Source organism: Castor canadensis, chromosome 5, assembly GCF_047511655.1.
Source record: "Castor canadensis chromosome 5, mCasCan1.hap1v2, whole genome shotgun sequence".
NCBI classification, from domain to species: Eukaryota; Metazoa; Chordata; class Mammalia; order Rodentia; family Castoridae; genus Castor; species Castor canadensis.
In genome coordinates, this window is record NC_133390.1 from 101,630,942 (window position 1) to 101,648,521 (window position 17,580).

Sequence of the window (17,580 nt, forward strand, 5' to 3'; positions counted from 1 at the left end):
TTTTAAACAGGGGCAAATCTGACTAAAATGAGGAGGGAAATGACCCAAATAGTAAAATCAAAAATGAAAAAGGAGTGATAACAACAAACACTAAGGAAATCCAGGGAATCATGGTACACTGCTTTGAGAACATATATTCCAATGAATTAGGAAATTTTGAAGAAATGGACAAATTTCTAGATACTTACAACCATCCAAAACTGAACCAAGAGGATATTAACCTCCTAAACAGTTTTATAACATGTAATGAAATTGAAGCAGCAATAAAGATTCTCCCAAAAAAGAAAGTCCAGGACCTGATGGATTCTTAGCTGAATTCTACCAGACCTTCAAAGAAAAACTGATACCAACACTCGTTAAACTTTTCCATGAAATAGAAAGTGAATGAACACTGCCTAACTCATTCTATGAAGCCAGCTTACACTCATCCCCAAACAGGACAAGGACATATCCAAAAAGCAGAACTACAGGCCAATCTTCTTAATGAACATTGATATAAAAATCCCCAATGAAATAATGGCAAACTGAATCCAACAACATATCAGAAAGATCATTCACCATGACTAAGTAAGTTTCATCCCAGGGCTGAAGGGATGGTTCGACATACACAAATCTATAAATGTAATACAGCACATTAACAGAAGCAAAGACAAAAACCACTTGATCATCTCAATAGATGCAGAAAAAGCCTTTGATAAGATTCAACATCACTTCATGATAAAAGCTCTAGGAAAAGTAGGAATGGGGGAGTGTGCCTGAACATTATAAAGGCTATAAATGACAAACCTATAGCCAATATCATACTTAATGGGGAAAAACTGAAACCCTTTCCCCTAAAGTTAGGAATGAGACAAGGATGCTTACTCTCCCCACTCCTGTTCAACATAGTCCTGGAATTCCTAGACAGAGCAATAAGGCAAGAAGAAGAAATAAAAAGAATACAAATAGGTAAAAAATTAGCCAAAGTGTCTCTATTTGCAGATGATATGATCTTATACCTCAAAGACCCAAAAAACTCCACCCAAAAACTCCTAGACACCATAAACAGCTTCAGGAGCATATCAGGATACAAAATCAACTTAAACAAAAAGTAGCCTTTCTATACACCAACAGTAGACAAACTGAGAAAGAATATAGGAAAACAATTCCATTTACAGTAGCCTCAAAAAAATTAAATACCTAGGAATAAACTTAGCAAAGTATGTAAATGACTTCTACCAAGAGAATTATAACCACTGAAGAAAGAGATTGAGGAGGACTACAAATGATGGAAAGATCTCCCATGCTCATGGATTGGTAGAATCAACATTGTAAAAATAGCTATACTGCCAAAAGCAATCTACATGTGCAACCGAATTCCCATCACAATCCAAGTGACACTCATCACAGAGATTGAAAAATCTATCCTAAAGTTCATTTGGAAACACAAAAGACCATGAATAGCCAAAGCAATACTGAACAAAGAGAGAAATGCTGGAGATATCACAATACCCAACTTCAAACTATACTATAGAGCCATAGAAATAAAAACAACATGGTACTGGCATAAAAACATATGAAGACCAGTGGAGCAGAATAGAGGACCTGGATAGGAATTCACACAGCTATGCTCACCTTATTTTTGACAAAAATGCAAAAAACATATGATGGAGAAAAGACAGCCTCTTCAACAAATGTTGCTGTGCAGGTTATCTACCTGCAGAAAATGGAAACTATATCCATGCTTGTCACCCAGTACTAGTATCAACTCAAAGTGGATTTCATATCAGACTTAAAACCTTGAAGTTAGTACAGGGAATACCCTGGAAACAATAGATATAGTCAAGGACTTCCTCAGTAGAACTGTAGCAGCCCAGTAACTTAGAGAAAAGATGGACAAATGGGACTACATGAAATTAAAAACCTTCTGCACAACAAAAGAAATGGTCTCTAAACTGAAGAGAACACCCACATTTATCTGCATTTCCCTGGTGTCTAATGCTGTTAAATATCTTTTTATGAGCCTTAGTGGCCATCCACATATCTTCCTTGGAGAAATTTTGAGAGAATTTTAAAGGAGACTTAAATGTGGAACAGTTTATTAGTATGCACATCAGTGAATTTATATGTGGGTGATGACTTTTAGATGCCAATAGTAAGAAAAGATCAGGAAAGGGAACTGAAGACAAGTGAAAGAGATAGGGAGAAGGGAAAGTAGAGCTTCTATTGCACCATCTGTAAAGACTAAGATCTTTGGGAGTATGTTACAGAAACAAGTGACAGAGAGCATCCAGTACAGTGGAGAAGATAGCTGCATGAAACAGGTTTAACACACAGGTGGCCTGAATCATTGAAAGGCAGAGGAGAACATTTCTGTTATGTTTATACTGTGGGAACCTTTAAGATAAAACTGATATATGCAAGCTCAGAACCTTTCAGGGCTATTGAGAAGATCAGTTTAAAGACAATAGATATAAAAAGTATTCTGTTCATACCTATATACATTAATTTTTACTAGTCAGAATAAAATATTAGCAGAAATTGAACCCCAATACTGTGCCATTTGCATGTAAAGCCTAGAAAATAAAGTAATGTTAATAATAATTCTGAAGAATTACTGAAAAGTTTACCTTTGTATTTAGGATTTTAAAATACTTTATTGAGGAATATTTAAAATACAAAACCTACACATATCTAATTTATAAATATTTTGATAGGTTTTGACATATCCATATGTCCATGATATCATTAATCAATTATGACAGTAAGCATATTCATTACTGTCCAAAGTTTCCTGTGTCCCTTGATTTGTATGTATTTTGTGTGTGTGTGTGTGTTTTAAGAGCACTTAACTGGACCTAGAGAAGACACACTAAGAGAAATACATAAGGCACAGAAGAACAAATGTTGCATAATTCCATTTATACATGCTATCTAATACAGTCGACCTTACAGAAGCAGAAATGCAATGCTGGTTGCTGATGGGCAGGAGTAGGGGGAAATGGGGAGGCATTGTTCCATGGGTATGAGGTTAAAGTAAGGAAGATTAACAAGTCCTAGGGATCTCTTTCAGCATAATGCCTTTGGCTAACAACAGGGCATTGTGTACTCAGGCTGTTTTTAAGAGCAGTTTAGTAATACATATTTTGAAAGGCTTTTGTAAAATCAACAGTGAATTAAAGTTTTTGAACTCAATTTATTACAGTACATTCAAAAATAAGGACACTTCCTCCTTATCCCAATAGAGATAGCAGAATATCAATTTTGGAGGGACTTGTCAGTGTCATTAGAGCAACCACATACATGAATCTTTATTCAGTCACATTGATGCTTAATATTTGAGGAGGCTTTATAATTTTCAGATGGTACCTCCTGTCTCATGACTTTTTAAGGAGTTTCACAGTAGTTTAGTCTGCTATATTTTATGCTTACTGGTCTTTATGTGATAAAAGCTGTCCAATCATGATGCATGACCAATACTATATTTAAAAAACAAATATCACAGATTTTTGATTGCTATTTGTTAGTGAATGTATTCCACTATGTCTAAAAACCTGTTATTCAAATCACTGAGTATGAAATCATTTGTTGCTCATGTAGCTCAAATATGAATAATTGCTGAAAGCAGCTAACTCATCTGGATGCATTCATTATACATGTAATATTAGCTGAAAACAATAGCAAGTACTTGCTAAGATAATTAATAAAGTGCATAATTATATGCCATCAAAACCACAAATAGAAAGCAAGGTTGCAGGTGTGAATTTCCTTTGTTGCTTCTTGTTATTCTCATTTACTTTTAAGATTGTTCTTTGTATAGAATTTTTTAATATTGTAATAAAATTTGGAAAGCACAATTATTTAAACCTAAACCATGTTATTATTTTTCCTAAATCCAGGCAATTAAAAAACTTTTTGCGATTTTTTACATTGCTCTTACATTTATATGCTATTTTGTCTTATTTTAAAAATGCTTTAACTGGATTAGATGTGTTTTAATTCATTACTTTCACATATTATTTTATGAAGCACTAAACATTGTGTACTTTTACTTACATCATTTATCTATTGGATAATAAATTGCGTTTATTGTAAGTTATAAATGTTCAGACCCCCGTTCATTTTTATTATCTCTTTATCTGTCAAAGAGGAATAATAATGTTAACCTTTGTTTAATAACACTTGATAAAAGCCAGACCTTTACAGGAAAGGTAAATCTAAGTGTCTTGTGTTCTGCTTAACGTTATATGTTGCTGGAATAAGCAATAAATTTTGGACGCATTAATTTTACATTTCTGGTATTTGATTTCTATATAGTACAACGAGCAGTTTTTTATTCTATTGATATTGTTCTACTACTTGTGCAAATACCACATCTGTTTTTAGATCTATGATGAACAGAACTTGATTTTAAAACATGATTCAACTGTGCTTTCCCCCACTGCAATTTTCTTTCACTCTGTAATTAGTTTTCTCATGTATCTATATTTTTATAAATTTATATAGAAAATTTTGCTAAAATTTTGTTTTCCCTTAGTTTTCTGCTATCTGGAAATTCCTGCCCTTTAATCCTCAGTCTTTTCCTTTTCTTCTTAAACTGCTGTTAACTTTTTGCTTTTATCTTTTGACCCTAACAGTAGATGAAACCTTTGATAAAATCGTTTATGATATATCTTTTTCTTAAACTTTCATAGAAAATTGAGTTGATTATGGTCAACCCTATTTTTAGGAAATAAATTTGTACTAAATTTATCTGTAAGAGTGGATTCATCATACAAACAAAATAAATTTCTCTAAAAATAGAAGATATATATTAAGACTGGAAAATTAAGAGGTAATGCTCATCTTTTTGTACTTATTTAATGGATTAGGATGTAAAAGTTGTGTATTTTATCAGTAAACTATTTTTACTTTGCAAAGATGTTTTTACTAAGTGGCAATTTAATGGATTTATTACATCCTGTTACTGATCCCATGATAATTTGAAAAGCTTGTCTGCTTGATGTAGCTAGTTTTTCCTCCTTTTCTATGTAACATCCAACTCAGAGAGACTGAGTGTTGTTATCGCTGATTTTAGGTAGCAGAGTCCTTATGTCATCGTGTTGCAAAGTATCCAGTGCACGTGTAGATAGAAACATGCTGGCAGACACATGCACCTTTAGGACCGTGTAGGAATTAGCTTCTAACAGAAGACATTTACATCAAAATTAAAAAAAAATCTCAGCAATCAGGATATAGCCTCCTTTTAATCTGTTGATTTATATTAGAGGTGGCAGGTCTTCACAGTTTCTCTACCTACACTCGTGGTTTTCCTGGAGAGTTTAGCTTAGTGGAATGTCATGGTCATTGAAGCATTACAATACTTGGAACTTTCACTAAGAGGAGGCATAACTGGAGATTTTTAGCTTCCTCCTTATGATCTTCATCTATTGCTAAGATTTTGGCTTTAATTATAAGAAAGCTTGTCCCTGATTGCTACAGAACACTATGTGTTGGAAAAGAAAAGCATAAGAACCAATACACACTTTAGAGTTAGACTGACACCATTTACTTATTTCTCTCTTGCATGTGTAGTAACTTCCACCAAAGAAATCAGAAAAACTATACTTGAGAAAATATTCCTAAGAAGGAGAAAGTATTTTTTAAAAAACAGAATTATTTTTATACACATATTTTTAGAATTTAAACTAAACATTAAATTTTAAGAAAAGTTTTTCAATTTAAATTTATTTTTAACTGATACATAAAAACATTAAAGTTGTGCATATTATTGGGTAAATTTAGTACACAATTTGACCTTCCCAAAGTGATTTGATTGTTAAAGCTATCTGGGTCCTAACCGTATTTAACATTCACTGCAACCAATGCATTTATAATGCTTCTCGAGTTCTGCTGCAATACAATGTTTTCTCTAGGTGTGTGGCTGTATCTCTTTCTCTACCTTTATATTTGTTTACCAACTTCACATGAAGAGTTTAGAATTGTCAGTTTTTAATGCGAGGCAGTGCTTGAAATAAACCTCTTCTAAGTTTTTGCTGCTGGAAAATCAATGAAAGCTAACACCATGAAAGAAGATTGGGCTGTGGTAGTGTATGTATGCCTGTAATCCCAGCATTTGAGAGTTTGTTTGAGTGGCTGAGGTGAGAGGATTGTGAGTTTGAGAGATCCCCTCGTCTCCCGCAGACAAAACCAAACAAAACGTCCCAACTTCTTTTTTCATGCTTGCAAAGTGACATAGGTGCACACTACATGTGAACTCCTTTGCATTGGAAGTACTGGATCATATGATGATCATTAATATTTATTAGGGGGTAGGCAGAGATTTGGATGGTGATAGCTGGAGTTTGGAAGCACTGGCATTACCATAAAATATACCATTTTAAAAACTAAATTAAAACTTCTTTTTTTGGACCTTAACTTTTACAAGGTGCCATCCATTGGAAAATGCTATAAAATATCAACCCTCTTTACTTTGATTAATGATACATTGTCAGAGTGATGAATTCTTCTAGAGTATAATATGAAAGATAATATCATTCTAGGGGAAAAAGTTTCAGGTGAGAATTTAGAACAGTTACCAGATGAAATCCTACCATCACATAGTGTAGTGAATGATGGGAGGGATCTGGAAATGCTGGCAGTAAATCACGTTCTTTGGCTCTAGTTTAAGCTTCTGTGCTTCAGTGAAATATATGGTTTACTGTGTGCCCTGAAAGCTGTTTTGGTTTGATTTGGAAACATTTTTAACATGCAGAGTAATTGCACAGGTAACTTTACACGCTTCCAGTCCCCTTCTCCTGTTGTTACCCATTTGTATTGCTATATTTAAATTCTCATATTGATAAGATGAAAAACATGTTTGAGTTGATTTTTAAAATTTCAAGATATTTTAATGTATGCTACAGTGTTCTACTTAATACACATAGTTAATCTCTTTTAAATATTGTTATAATCTTCACTGCTGACAGTAGTTACTTCTGGGGATTATTATTTGTGTATTGGGAAGAACCTCTATTTCTTGCATTTTAATGTGGTAGGACTATTAATTTACTTTTATATACTTGGTCAAATACAAAAATTAACAGGTATAAATAAGTTAACAAAAAACAAACCACCTAATTCTTGCATAGGCAATTATATTAAGAATTGTAATCTTGTGGGAAAACAATGTTAAAATCTATTGATGATAAAATTTAATAAACTCACTTTCAGAAAACCAAAGTAAAGTACATGTTTTGTGTCATGATGGTAACATGAACTCAGTCAGGAAAAGGAGTTAGCCTAGAAGAAAGAAGACTTTCATTCTATTCAAGGTCCAGTGTTTTTGTAGCCATTTTTCTTGGATCTAGGCTTTTTGAAATTGGGTTTCTGTGTCTATGTAATGGGGGCCAAAAAGTATCTGCCTTGTTTCCTTATATGATTGTTTAAAAATAAGAGAAATAAAGTTTGCATACATAGTCTTACAATGGAGAGCATTATACTTAAATGTATGGTATTCTAGGAAAAAAATTCCCATTTGTTAAAATTGTACTCACTTTAGTTATCTACTAAATTTATAGAACTATAAGATCCTCAGCTATAAAATCCAATTTTATCAACTATCCATCACTCTCTGATTTTTTAGCAGTAATTTTAACTTAAAAATTTTTTTTGCTATTTCTGAGGTTTTTATTTGCTAATTGAAAATTACTGGAACATTGATAGCAGGGTACATTTTAGGACAAGAATAATCTTTGTTTTGTTTTATTTAAATAAATACACATGTATTTATTTAACAATAAATGTTACATAAATGGAAACCCCATTTTGAAAATTTCATATCAAATTGACACTATTGCCTTTAATATTTTACAGATATGAAGTGAAAAGTAGACACTGTAACTGCCTTTGACATCCACAGGCTTTTTCTCTAGGCAATTTGAAATCAGGCTTATGTTGGATCATTTGGTTTAAGAATTATTGGTTAAAATAGTTATTTCTGGAAGGCTAAGCATTAGCATTGACCTGAATTTCTTTTAAAAATAAAGACTATATAAATCTATATGGGCTTTTTGATGATCAGTGGGAAACTTTGGAGCAGGCGCCACACACTGCATCCAGTTCAGACAGTAATAAAAGTGCATAGGCCACATTGGTCATAGTTACATAGGTAATTTATTAATTCAGTGTGAGTAACACTAGGTAATTTGATGTTCTCTGATTTATTCTTGAATCAGACTGAAATGAATCTCAATATATTTATAAAAGGACATAACTGAAAAGTTTCAACATAATCTTATCTATTTAAGTTGGTAACTAGATGAAAATAGTATTTCCATGGGAGATTACAAAATAGTTATTTTTTATTCCTGCTGAATTTTTCCTGTCTTCATGACATTTGGTAAGAAGTAAGGTCTATTTTTTGTCTTCCTAATTTGGGTTCTCAGAGGGCCTCTGAAGATCCTGAATCTCCTCCTTGGAATTCAGTTCAAGCTCAGATGGGATCTAGAATCCCACACAATCCTTGGTCTGTCCAGAATAGTTGCTGAGTAGAGACCCCTCTGAGAGTAGGGATTCCTGAGATTTAACTGTGCAGAGGCATGCTCCTCTGAAATTCAAAGTTTTAAAATTCCTTTTTTCAATTCTTTATTTTGATTCTGCAGTTTCTCTCCTTCTTCCCATATTTTACAATACACTATTTTCCAGGGACTGTGGTTGCCATACAAAAGTTTTAAAATCATAGCTTTTCCTTTCATGAGCTTATAAGGTATGATAGAATAGACACCAAAAGGTAATGAAAAATTCACATGGGAAGGCCTGGTGACAGCTGCTCAGTGTGACAAGGCAGTCAGGAGGGGCGGGGCCTGGGGCCTGCAGGAGTCACTTGGAATTATTCCATGAGAAGACAGAGTCTGCCAGGGAGTTCGGTGATAAAGGGGGGAGAGCCTTCTTGTAATTGGGCCTCCCAAGCAAAGGCATAAAGTGAGGATCAACTTGGAGTTTAGTAGGGAACTATAGGTACTGGCACTTCCGGATGTGCACATCGCAATAGTACATTCATTCTAAATATGTTTTTATTACCAAGGAATGCTCATTACTGCTTATTCAGCCTCCTACTAGGTAAGATACATTTAATTCTCTAGCCACAATATGCACAAAATAACACACCTTTCTACGTGGGGTTGACATAGCAAAAAGGCTATGAGTCATTAGAATTATATATACCTGGATCAATTCCCAGCTCTGCCACCCACTCACCATGTGACCAAGGGCAAATTATTTAAACTCTCCATGCTTTAGTTTCTTTATCACTAAAATAGAGATAAAAGTTGTTATGTTTTACAGTCATCTTAAGGATTTAAATGATATAATATTTTAAAGATGCTTAGAATAGATCTAGCCCAAACTAGTGTCCTTAGTAGACAGCACTGTCACTATTATTAGGGTTGATAAAAATGTCAATTTGTTTAAAATATTTATTAAAACTTACTGAATTTTATGAAACACAGAATGCTGAAAATTTAATTTGCTGTTTATAGATTACTTTGGCTGACACATTAGGCTCTTTAGTCATATTTTGTTCTTTTTTTAATAGGAAAAATCTCAGATATTATCCAGTGTATTAGATGTTGCACATCGATTTATAAAGGAAGTAAATCCAGATGAACCCAGAGGAATAAATGATTCCAGTAAAGAAGGCAGTAAAAGTCAGAACAAACCCAAATTTCCAATTCAGCAGGAGAGCAGCTCTGGGGTAAGCTGAGGAAAATGTAATGGGGATTGTTTCCTGTCTTAGTGGCCATGAAGACTGTCATTTATGTATTTAGCTAGGGTTACAGAGTTTACTTCATCACATTGTTATTTAATGCAGATTGGTTTTTTTATTAATCAAATATATCAACTACAAAACATTTTTAGGGAGATTATTTTGATTCCACAGAAAATTGATCTTTTTGATTAATGATCTTTTGAGCCTATGACTTTCTAACATTTCTTCCCTGTCAGGAATCAAATGGGTATTTGGGAAAATATTAAAATAAAAGCCACAATGTAATATAACAACTTTATAATATTCAGGACTTTAGAGAGGCAAAAAATAAAAACCTTGCCAACTGTTTTAGGTGACAGGCAATTTCACAGTTATTTAAAACCAGATTTATACCAAATTCTGGCACTAACTCAGATTAACTGCTCATCCCATGATGTGCTGGATGAGCTTTGGTTAGCTTATGTCTCTATTTTTATAATAGACTTATATTGATTCTTAGTAAGAAACAAATTAAAATTTTGATGTGTTATTATCCTTATTCTTTTAATGTCATTCATCTTTTTCCTGCAGTTCAGGAATTGAGTAACTCGGTTAACCACACAGCTTGTTACATGGTGACCAAGACTGTGTTGAACTTAAGTCTACCAAGTTTTGAACTCATCTTCAAAGGACATGAAAGAAAATGTGCTCTCTGCTAGGAGAAGTCCTTCTTAGTAGAGGAACTATGCTTGAATTTTCCAAGAAAGTCAGAATATTTTCATGGGTTTCACTTTTCTTTTCTTTTCTTGGTGGTACTGGGTTTTGAATTTAGGGCCTCACACTTGCTGGTAAGGTGCTCTACTGCTTCAGCCACGCCCTTCTATCCCAGCCCTTTTTGTTTTAGTTTTTTGTTTTTGGTAGGGTCTCTTGTTTTTTCCTGGTATGGCCTCAAACCACTATCCTCGTGATCTCTGCCTCTCTTGTAGGTGGGATTGCAGGTGTGAACCACTGACCTGCCATGTATTTCACTTTTGAATATACCTGCCAAGAATGATTTGTTAACAATCACCAGATGAGTTGCAGCCTCATAATTACAATGTTGTACCAAGGACCAGACACTACCATAAATATTTTACATGAATTAGCTCCATTTATAATTTCTTAATTATTCTTTCTTCTTTCACATGGGAGAATAGTAGCAAAGCACAGTTTTTATAAATTGCCTAAGGTGTCACTGAAAGGAGAACTTAGATGTGAGCTCAAACCTCTGACTTCAAATTACCTGCATTTAATCACTACACAGTGGCTGTGGCTTTAAAGATTTCTCTTTCAAGCCTGCCATTTTATATAATTTATCAAATTTATCTAATACTGACAAATCAGCAACTAATACTTATTGGATGCTTTATGTTCTTATTGCTTTACTGCTTTTATCTTATGCAATAATCATAACCAATGTATGTTTGAGCAATTATTACCCTTATTTCTGGATATGAAAGTAGAGAGAACTTATTAACCTGTGTGTCTGCAGCACAGCATCTAGTGTTTGACAGGTTCTCAGATATTTTTGCTTATATTAAAATTGTTGTATGCATCTTTAACAATAGTTTCATTGCACGCCACCAGTTTATCTATTTATTTTTCAATTCAGTGTTGACCATAAGATTTTTCTTCTTGTGTCTAATAGATGCACAGCAGATCTTTAACAATTTGGTCAGTGCAGGTAATCCACATTTGAGAATTCAGCCATTGGTGTGGATTTTATCTTGTGGGTTTTCCTAATTTGACTATTTTTTTCTAATTCACTAGATAACTGCAAAATCTTGCTTCTGTTTTCTCATGCTGTGTTTTATAAGCATTCACAAATTTGATCATTTATTCCACAAACTTTTAATGAGCACCTGCTTTTTTTGTCAGGCGCTGCTCTTAGCATTGGGGGAAAAGATAAAATCCCCAATCTGGTTTATTCTAATGGGGAAAGTCAATCAATAAATAAATATAGAGAATAAATTCACATGGAGGTAAATTATGGGGAGAGAAATAAAAGTTAAGGATTAGAAAATGGGAATATGAAGGGCCATTATTTTAGGATCAAAAATGATGGACTCTTTGAGTAAGGTGACATTTGAACAGATGAGTGAAATGTTGGGGGGATGGGGAATGGGTCAGTGAAGGCATGAAGAAAGCTTATTCCAGGTTTTGCGTACACTAGTGCAAGACGCTGAAGAGGGAATGCACCTGATGGGCACTTAGAACTGCAAATATGTGAGTTTATCTGAAGCATGAGAATGAAGTGAAGAAGAGGAGGTGGTGGAGTTCAAAGCAGGAAATTACAAGGTCCTGTAGGGACTTGTGGGTCCCAGTAGAAACTTGGAGTTTCACACAGTCAAAAGAAGCTTTTGATTGGAGTGACATATCAGATTTACATTTTTAAAACTGCTCTTTCTAGGAGGTATGGTACCACATACCTGTAATCTCAGTCCTTGGGAGGCTGAGGCAAGAAGATCATGAGCTCAAGACCAGCCTGAGCTACATAGAGAGATCCTGTTTTTAAAAAACAAAATAAAACAAAACACATCTGCTGTTTCTGTGATGGGAAGGTTTCAGGGAGCCAGAGGGAAGAATGGAAATGGAAAGGCTGCTGTAACTTTACTGGGAGAATGGTGGTGACTAGCATGACAAGTCATTTTTGTATTATTAATTTCTGAAGAGAACTTTTATAATTGCCAATTGAGTTTTAAAGAAAACAGTAAAGCATTTAAATAAGTCAGGCTAAAAACATACTATTCAAGTTAAAATATGTCTGATTTAAAATGACAAGTAATTAGTTTCATTGTATTTTAAAGTATCAGAAAATTTTATGAGACCCACTTTAATACATTTTTCATTGGTTTAGGTAGAAATTACAACAAAAAGAGATGAATGCATAAATCCAAAGGGTAGGCTCTTGCGTGAGGGGTTGTTTGATGAAGAAGCTTCTGCCCAGTCCTTTCAGGAAGCATTAAGTCAGTGGAGAGCTGGAACTCATAATGACCAAGAGAAACAGAACCCACAATCAACAAAGCCAGGTATGGTCCTTATCGTGACATGCATGCTATAGAGATGACTTCATTTATCACCATTCCCTGTGTCTTTATGTGCACTATATGATCATTGGCAGATGAAAATGGAAATGGAAAGGCTGCTGGAACTTTACTGGGAGAATAGTGATGTAATATTTATAGACCCTGAATTAGGCGTTGTGGGGATTCACATTTGTTTACTATGTAAATTTAGAAGGTCAAATGGATGGAATATTAGAGTCTTTCAGCTTTTTCTCTCCTAGCAGGAATAGTTGTTAGTACAATTATTACATTTTAGAACTATAACTGTGACACATAAAATGGGAGAATCTTTGAGAGAATTGAAGCATTTCTATATGTACATTGAAACAATATGATTTTAAGAACCACTGTGAACTTCAGTGGGAGAATCAATTTGTATCTGAAATTTTTCTTTTCTTTTTGCAGAAGTATTTCTTGTTTTAATTTTTCCCATCTTCGAGACATTGAAGGTCTAGATGACTGACATGTATAGTAGCTTGACGTTTCCCAGTATTTCTTGAGGAAAATAATGTTGATAAAGTATTCAATTTATTCATTTTATTACTCAGCATCTTATAATTTCTTCTAGGTGTTTTTCACTGAATATAAAATATTAATCAAGAAATTTCATTCACGTATTTTGCTTGATGGAGGCACTTAATTTTACCATTTTTGTTTCATTCTTTTCAAGTGAAGGAACTCTCCTGATTATTCCTCCTTTATTACACAGTATAATTCCTAATGCTAAAATGTCACACACCATCTTCTCAATTATAATTGGATTATTAGTAATAATAGTCTTCTAATATTCTTTTCTACACTCATTCATGACACATCAACTTAATTACTGTTTCCTAGATTTTATTCCTGTGCTCTTTTCTTAGTAGTACATGCATACCTCAGCTCTCATTGATGTGTTTTATATTTGCAATGTAATATTTTGATGTACTTTTTTACTTTATACTGTTAAAGAGACTAAGTTTTCAGTAGAAACACTTTCTTAAATTTAAAACAATACCAATAACCAAATGGAGAAATCACCAGATCAGAAATAAAAAACCATTTTTTTAAACCTTGGTCTTTCTTGTGGAAATAACTATTTGATGAAAAGACTTTGTTACAACTAAAAGGTACCAAGAAGAAAATAAAAATAGCCTGATTCTCTACCATCTGGAGAAAACCAACATTAACTTTTGTTCCATGTCCTTCAATAGACATGCACACATGCACTCTTACAGGAGCAAAAGTAGTGTACTATTATGTGTGTTACTAAGATATATTTTCACTGAGATTCTGCCATGGGTAATATTCACCTTTTGTAACTGCTGCATAGTATTTTATATGGCATCATTTAATTAGGTCTGTATTGATGGGTATTTTTTCTAATTCTCAGTATTATTAAAAGAAGTTATGATGGCCACTTAATCATCTTTTTTAAATTATTATTATTCATATGTGCATACAAGGCTTGGGTCATTTCTCCCCCCTGCCCCCACCCCTTCCCTTACCACCCACTCCGCCCCCTCCCTCTCCCCCCTCAATACCCAGCAGAAACTATTTTGCCCTTATTTCTGATTTTGTTGTAGAGAGAGTATAAGCCATAATATAAATTTGTAAATGTAGAAATTTTACCTCAGTGGGTGATTTGTTTTATAAAATTTTAATGAATATTGTCAGATTGTTCTCTAAGAAGACTACCATTTTAATTGCACTCTCACTGGTAGTGTGTGAGTTGGCTGTTACCACATATTTTCTATGTCTTTATCTTTACTCAATTTAATAGATAATAAATGATAACTCATTTTACCCTGGCTTTCATCATCACTTGGGAAATAATTATTGGTCATTTTTGATCAATACTTTTTATTTTATCTTTTGTCAATATTTTGAAAAAATTGTTATAGAACATTTATATTTTAGATATTAGAGTTATATAACATTCCTCTCATAATAAGTTCCTTCAGCATATATTGAGTACGTACTATGTCCTGGGGAAAAACGATGTGCTAATGTACCCACAACCTCTTCTGAAAGTTGCACAATAAAAGGAGTTCAACGAATCAATCAAATGACAATCTTAACTTGAGTGGAAAAGAGCAATGCTAAGGCCCATGCCAGGTGAAGACAGCATGCACTGAAGTTATGGCACTGTGTCAATTGTATCCCTTGAGTCTAGGAAGCAAGTAAAGGAAGAGATTTCAACAGTGATAAATTAAGGAAGATAAAATGCATGATCAGATTAGGTGGGGACTATCAATAAAGAGGTACTTACACAGGATTTGGTCTTAATGTGTTGGCTCTAACACTGCAGGAATGGGATTAATATTCTTCCATGTTGCCTTATTAAATAAAGCCTGGATGTGCTTTTACAGTAAAAGAGGTTGAGATGCTGGAACTTCCCTGACTTTTTGAAGGGGAAGAATTTTGGCTCTGGGAGATAGGAATGCTGTAATTGAAAATGTTCAAGTTACTCAGCTATCTTTTCCATTCCATGATGACCCAGGGGACCCTTTCATTACTAAGTCACCGAGTGCTGTCATTCTTATACAGGTTTAGCGTGGTTTTCTTCTATAGGCTAAAGATGATTCCATAGGGAAATGCTTCAATGGAACTGAGTTTCTTGATTTCAAAAGAATAATGGAACCCTGGAATGGTAGAGACAAAATAGGCATATCATCATCAAAATTGTGGAAAAATATGGTGCAGGAAAGTGTTGTAATTAGGATGTTTCAATTCACATATCTCTGATGCTAATTGGGGCACCTAGAAATGAAAATGTTGTACAAACTACAAAATAGAAAATTTCTGTTTTGTGGACAGAAGCATGATCTGGGCCACTATATGGGGATTTCAGAACTTTATGGTGTTCCATAAAGTTAATTGAGTTAATTGAGGAAGGAGTTGGGTCCATTATATTACCCTACAATGTGGCCACAAGTATACACTATTTAACTTATTTTGAGCCTTTGCTAGCAGAACTTATGGCTATATACCAGGATAAATATACAATGAAGAAAGGCAATGCACAGAACTTCACAGACATTATATAGTCTAACTTTGAGTTAATACTTTTCCTTAAGAACTCTAAATACTACCATAGTCTGCCAGTTGGTGTTAAGGATTACAGAGTTGAGGTGATAAATGGAGTCTTGTCTTGATTCTATCTCTTACTGGGTGCATTGGGAGTGAGGTCTCCTTGTATGGTCATTTTCCTAGATATTTGTAATAGTAAGGCAAAGAATCCCTACATTGGCAGTCTACTCTGTGGCATAAAGTATACATACATATTAGGTACCAGAATTGCTAAAACTAATATGCCTGAAGCGATATTATGTTTCTGGAAATTTCAGATTAATGCCATTATTAAATATTTAAGATGCAGGAACACTGATTTTTAAAAACTTTCATACTTGGCCCCAAAGCTAATATTATGGGAGAATGATTGGTTTAAAACAGACTTGATTAGATTAAGATGATCCTGGGTTCTTTAGTGGAGAAAAACAGTGTATTCTTTGTGACTTCAAACCTTGGTAACTCTGTCCTATAAGCCAGCCACTCACAACTGCTCAGCTAGCACATGTTGCCATCATAGCATGTAAGGAGTCATAGATGATTTATAAATGAATGAACAGCTGTACCCCAACAAAACTTTATTTCTGAACACAGAAATTTGGTCATATGAAAATAAGGAGTCAGATTTGGGCCATGAATTATAGTTTGCTGACCCTTGGCTCAGCAAATGTATTCTTTTTCTATTTCTATCTCTAAAGACAGTAAGAAATATTTTAAAATTTCATGTGTCAGGGGTAAGAGTATACCTTCACAATCTCATTCTGGACCTACTTTCCCTCGCCTATTTTCTAGCATTATGTAGTCTGAAAGGATCTTGTTTATCATGAAATTGCATAGATAATGCATATTCATTAGATTGATGGCATGATGATCTGTAGATTTGGTGAGCAGGGAGCATCTGTAACAGGATTATTATACTGAAACTTTTGTATCATGAAGGGGGCAGTGATTTATCTTCACGGGAAAAGCCACGTATTTTAGACACACATTTGCTTTCTCTGCTTGCAATATGTATTGCAATGGGAACCTTATTTGTCACCATCACATCCTCATATAACATTGCATTAGACCAAGACACTCATTATGAAAGATAGAGCTAATATCTGAGATTTTTTTATTTTACCATCTGCCACATTGTCCAGAAGCATGTCTTTTGATAGTTCCCTTGAATGACTTACAGAAGGCTCAGTGTAAGCCTGGCTGGGAAACAATATCATAAGGTTGGGCTGCTTTTCCTCTAGAGTGCTATATATTCTACAAAACTCTAGTAATGCTCCCACTACTTCAGAAGCTGAGACTACCTCCTGGTGTTTTGTTGCTACCTAGTAGGAAGGGTCACTGTACGGACCTTGTTGGTTGAGCTTAATCACCTAAAAAGCAATTGTTTTGCTGCTATACAACTGAAAGAAGATTGACTCTGTCTGGAACCCAGGGATTCACTAGGACACCTTCCTGACACATCCTATATTCAATAATTATGGTCAATGGGAAACTGGTAACCCAGTGAAGAAAGGGCTTATGTGTTCTTATGTCTTTTGAGAATGAATATTTGGGTTACTACACCAGGTTAAAAAAAACCAAAAGTGCCAAGATGCTGGTAGAGAGTGAGAAGAATCTTGGGATGAGAGGAAGGAAGTTACAATAACCAAATCATTTTGGTCTTCAAAACCACCTACAAACATGGAGACCAGGCTGGGCACCTGTAATCCTAGCTACTCA

The 17,580-nt window shown here is 34.2% G+C and overlaps 1 protein-coding gene across 5 annotated transcripts in view; it reads left to right on the forward strand.

Moving 5' to 3' along the window:
* Zbbx (zinc finger B-box domain containing) overlaps positions 1–17,580 on the forward strand; it is a 120,833-nt gene that overhangs the window by 36,879 nt on the left and 66,374 nt on the right. For all 5 annotated transcript variants that reach the window (XM_074073853.1, XM_074073854.1, XM_074073855.1 and 2 more), the window contains 2 exons: positions 9,554–9,712; positions 12,603–12,774. In XM_074073853.1, the coding sequence (XP_073929954.1) occupies positions 9,554–9,712; positions 12,603–12,774 (331 nt within the window). The remainder of the gene's footprint in view (positions 1–9,553; positions 9,713–12,602; positions 12,775–17,580) is intronic.